Source organism: Silene latifolia, chromosome 11 (genome assembly GCF_048544455.1).
Source record: "Silene latifolia isolate original U9 population chromosome 11, ASM4854445v1, whole genome shotgun sequence".
NCBI lineage: Eukaryota > Viridiplantae > Streptophyta > Magnoliopsida > Caryophyllales > Caryophyllaceae > Silene > Silene latifolia.
In genome coordinates this window covers 81,604,714-81,609,441 of record NC_133536.1, presented here as the reverse complement: position 1 = coordinate 81,609,441, position 4,728 = coordinate 81,604,714, and the positions used below count along the sequence as shown (strand labels likewise).

The 4,728-nt window shown below is 31.1% G+C and overlaps 2 protein-coding genes across 2 annotated transcripts; both read left to right on the top strand.

Annotated features, from left to right (window-relative positions):
• The first annotated feature begins 2,314 nt into the window (after nt 1–2,314).
• On the top strand, nt 2,315–3,010 carry LOC141613592 (uncharacterized). Its single transcript, XM_074432334.1, has one exon. It carries the CDS (start codon nt 2,315–2,317, stop codon nt 3,008–3,010), a length of 696 nt encoding a protein of 231 aa, XP_074288435.1.
• Nucleotides 3,011–3,598, top strand: LOC141613591 (uncharacterized). Its single transcript, XM_074432333.1, has one exon. The coding sequence runs from the start codon at nt 3,011–3,013 to the stop codon at nt 3,596–3,598; it is 588 nt and encodes a 195-aa protein (XP_074288434.1).
• Nucleotides 3,599–4,728: the final 1,130 nt, after the last annotated feature.

Genomic DNA, 4,728 nt, shown 5'->3' with positions numbered 1-4,728 from the left:
TTTTCAATATTAGATCTGAAAAAATAATAAAATGAAACATGTGACGTTTTTCCTTAGTCATGGAGTATGTTTTAGCAATTATTTACTAATTAAGTCACTATTTATGCTATTTTTCATCAAAAATCCATAAATCATGCATAAAGACTTCAATATAGCCTATTATTTTACAAAAATCTTGTAAAATTGCATGTGACAACATACTAAATTTCTATAACCAGATTCGAAATTTATCTCATATTAACCTATTTTTCATTTAAATTCGATTTTTATCATGAAAAATTCATATTTCGAGCATAAAAACTCCAAAAATTATGAAAATTTACAGGTCATCTCAAAATAAAACATGTGATAACATATACAAAAATAACTGGAAAATACAAAGTTTAGCTAATTTTAGTCCCAAAATGACATTTTAATCATAAAATCACATTTTAATGTCATTATTGTATAATATGAACAATAAAAATCCATAAAATAACCAAAATATCCAAAAAACATTTTAGGACCAGAAACTTTAACATGCACAAATTATTTTTGTGATATATCATAATAACACAAATTTACAAGTTTTATATGTTAATCGTATAACTCGGAAAAACTATAACCGATTTACATGCAAACAACCAAGGCTCTTGATACCACTTGTTGGAAATCTATATCTCTTTACTCAACATATTCATATATGTTTTAACTTTAATTTAGTCATAAAATTAAAAGGTAATCTTATGCATGCAAACAATAAAATAATTAAAGAAGAAATCATCATCTCACATTGATATTTCGGTTTATGGGCACAAGTGAGTTCTCCTACTCACTTGTTCTTGAGCTTTCCAAATGGAAGAACAAGGATTCAAGTATAGAATCCCTCCCAAAAGCATATACCCAAAGAAAACTCATAATAACCAATATTATTTAGATCTAGTAATAATATTAGTTTTACTATAAAATTGACACAAAATAAATTGTATTGGCTCTTCAAAAATTTCGGCCAAAGGAAAGATTTGTGTGTATTTATCTCTCTAAGTTTTCACAAATTATGGAGAGATTTATTTTTCTTACTCTAGAAAAATATTAGGTGAAAAAGAATGAATGAAAAATTAGAAACCCATATGGTTCACATAGGAAAACCGGTTGGGAGCAGTGGCGTAGGTAGTATAGTAGATGTGCTACCCCACTTTCAAAAAAAAAAGAGAATATTTTTTTTATGCTACCCCATTTAAAATATATAGATAAATAAAAGGAAAGAATATAACAAATAAGGCAATTAGTATTTCCCTAGAAAAAAGCCAACTGACTTTCAATCTTCCTTTATTCTCTCAAATATTTTATCTTTCCTAATATTATACTAATTTACGTGTAAACACATAATAAAAAAAAAGCATTGATTTTTCTCTACTCTTCCACCAATCTTACGCACAAGCACAACCCCCAATTCATCCATCCATCTTTCTTTTCTTTCATTTGAGGTATGTATAAATCATCTTTTTTTATTTAGTTTATATTTTTTTTGGGGGGTTTGATTTGCAGATTTCGTGTGAAGTTTTTATCTTTGTATGAAATTTGATGATTTTAACTTGGTTATTTAGAATTACAGGATTATATGTGCTGTTTTAATACTTGTTTTTTGTTGAGCATTCTGTATTTAGTTGAGGATTGCTATCAAGTTCTTAGCTTTTCATGAATTTCGGTTCAACCTTCCATGATTTTATGATTTGGGTATGTTTGTTGGGGACTTATCGAATTTCGCGGGTTTTGTAGTTATCTTTAATGGAAATTTGTTGCATTTTAATTAACTAGAGCGTTTTCGTGTCTTTATGAGATGAATTTGCTTGTTTTGGTATTTGATGATCTGGGTTGTCTTCAGTTTCTGTTAGGGAAGACTGAATTTTGGTGGTTGTCTAACTTGTCTTGTTGCAATTTCTTAGTTTTAGTTTATGAAAATTTATAGGCACGGTGTACCGTGTGCAACGCATTATCGTACTGTAGTGAATGATTAAAATTGTATTTTAATATTAAATCTTGTTGAATTTCAGGGATGAAGAGAATTAGTACGCCGACTATTACGAGTTTTTTTGCAAAAAGACAATGCAATGATGATACACATACACCAAATCCAACTGATTCAACTCTCTCGGGTGATGATCCTGAAACTAATATTGACGAGTTAATAGATGGAGAAACCGAATTGGGAAGTAGTTCAAATCCTTTTACTAGTCCAATTTTATATAGGTTGAGTGATTTTGATGTGATATCTCTTCCCAAAGATCCCGGATTAAGAAGAAAATTAACTGATTTTCACATAAATGATCATGATATGATAAGACGAGAATATATTCGGAGGGGTCCTTGTCAGCCTAGTAACTACACATTTCCTAAAACTAAGCGTAACTTTGTTCGTAAATGGTTTGAAAAGTATAAGCCTTGGCTTGAGTATAGTATAGAAAAAGATGCAGCGTATTGCTTTGTTTGTTATTTATTTAAGAATGATAGCGCTTGTGGAGGTGATGCTTTTGTTAATGGGGGGTTTAGAACATGGAGTAAAAGTAGTGCCTTTGATAAGCATGTTGGTAATCATATGAGCGCTCATAACAATGCTATGAAGAATTTTGATATATTCAACAAACAAAAGTCCTCTATAGCTTGTTGCTTTGAAAAGTTTACAAATGAAGCTAAAAGTGACTATCGCATTCGGTTAGAAAATTCAATTGAAGCATTGAGATTTATTTGTTTACAAGGACTGGCATCTCGTGGTCATGATGAAAGTGGAAAATCATTGAACCAAGGAAATTATCTTGAACTTGTGAAAATATTTACCAAGCGTGACGAAAATACGCCTAGAGCTCCCGTATTAAAAGCACCTGGAAATTGTACACTTACCTCCCCTGATATTCAAAGGGATATCATAAGTGTTTTTGCAAAAGAGACAACCAAAAAAATTATTGAAGAGTTAGATGGTGGCTTTTTTGGTATTCTTGCAGATGAGTCGGCTGATATAGCATATAAAGAGTAAATGGCTCTTTGCTTGCGATATGTTGATAAAAGAGGAGCGGTTGTAGAGAGGTTCTTGGGTATTGTGCATGTGGGTAACACTACTTCTTTAACACTTAAAGCTGCAATACAACAACTGCTTCTTGAGAATTCTCTTACTTTGTCGAGTGTTAGAGGTCAAGGTTATGATGGTGCTAGCAATATGCGGGGTTCTATTAACGGTCTTAAAAGTTTAATCATGAATGAGTCTCCATGTGCTTATTATGTTCATTGTTTTGCTCACCAACTTCAGCTAACTCTTATTGCGGTGGCTAAGAAAAATGTTGATTGTAGTGAACTTTTTGATTCACTTGCTATTTTACTAAATGTGATTGCATCTTCACCTAAACGTAAAGAAATATTTAGAGATAAACAAGCAGAACATCTTGAGAAAGCATTACAAATGGGTGAAGTTGCATCAGGGAGTGGCTTAAATCAAGAAAAGGGTTTAAATAGACCGGGTGATACTCGTTGGGGATCACACTTTAAAACCATTTTGAGTGTGTTTTCTTCATTTTCCATCGTTCTGGATGTTCTTGATGAAGGAAATGAAGATTCATATACATGTTAACATACTCATATATGTCGAAATTAATTTGTCATAAAATTAAAACGGATTTTATGCATGCAAACAAATAAATAAAATAGAGAAGAAATCATATCCTTACATTGAAATTTCGGTTCAAATGGGCACAAAAGAAATCTCCTTTTCTTTTGTTCTTGAGCTTTCCTTTAATGGAAGAACAAGATCCAAGTGTAGGATCTCTCCTTAGGAATAATACCCAAAGCTTAACTCTTAATCTAATTAATATTATTTGAGCTAGTATAATATTAATCTTGTGAAAAATTGAACCAAAAATATTTGGTTTTAAGCTCTCAAAACCGGTTGAGAGAAGAGGAGAGGAAGAATGTCATTTTTATCTCTCTAAAAATTATATTGTTGAAGTGAATGAATTAAAATTATTACCCACAAATACATATTGTGAATGATAATTAAAATAAGCAAAAGAACTCCTTGTTCTTTCCAAGGGAGAACCGGGTAGGGTGGAGGGAAATGGCCTATGCATGGCCTTTGTGCTCTTACACAAAAGGCACTAGGTATGCATGCCTATATTATAGTAATTATCATTATGCTTACCACTAACTTAAACAAACACAATATTTGTTCAAACAACCTCCTAATTTCGGCACATATGATAATATGGGATCCATATTATTTTTGTCAAATGTCAATATGTCACATGTCATATGTGACATAAATTTGTTATGTAATTTTTAACATATTAAAAATCAACGTATTAGTAAAATACGTCACATACAAAATCGACTTAGTAATTTCATAATTACTTGTACCAAAATATTTTACCGTTTATAAATCGCATTTATAATAATTCATTCAAATCCAATTGTTTCTTTAAACAATAATTTCATCCGAGTAATGATACAATTCGATTACTCAGACCGTATCTCATTTAATCACATTTCAATTTGATACGTAAATTTTACTTCCAAAATCGTCCGTCAATGTTTCAGGTAATTTAATTAACTCGTAACATTATACGATTAATTAAATGATCAATTAAGAGTATTGCCCTATAGGTATGACCTAGGGGGTCAACTGATCACCACCGTCACACGACAGTAATGTCAAACTCTAGTCAGCCAATCATTACCGATATATGTTGACCAGTTGACAGTATA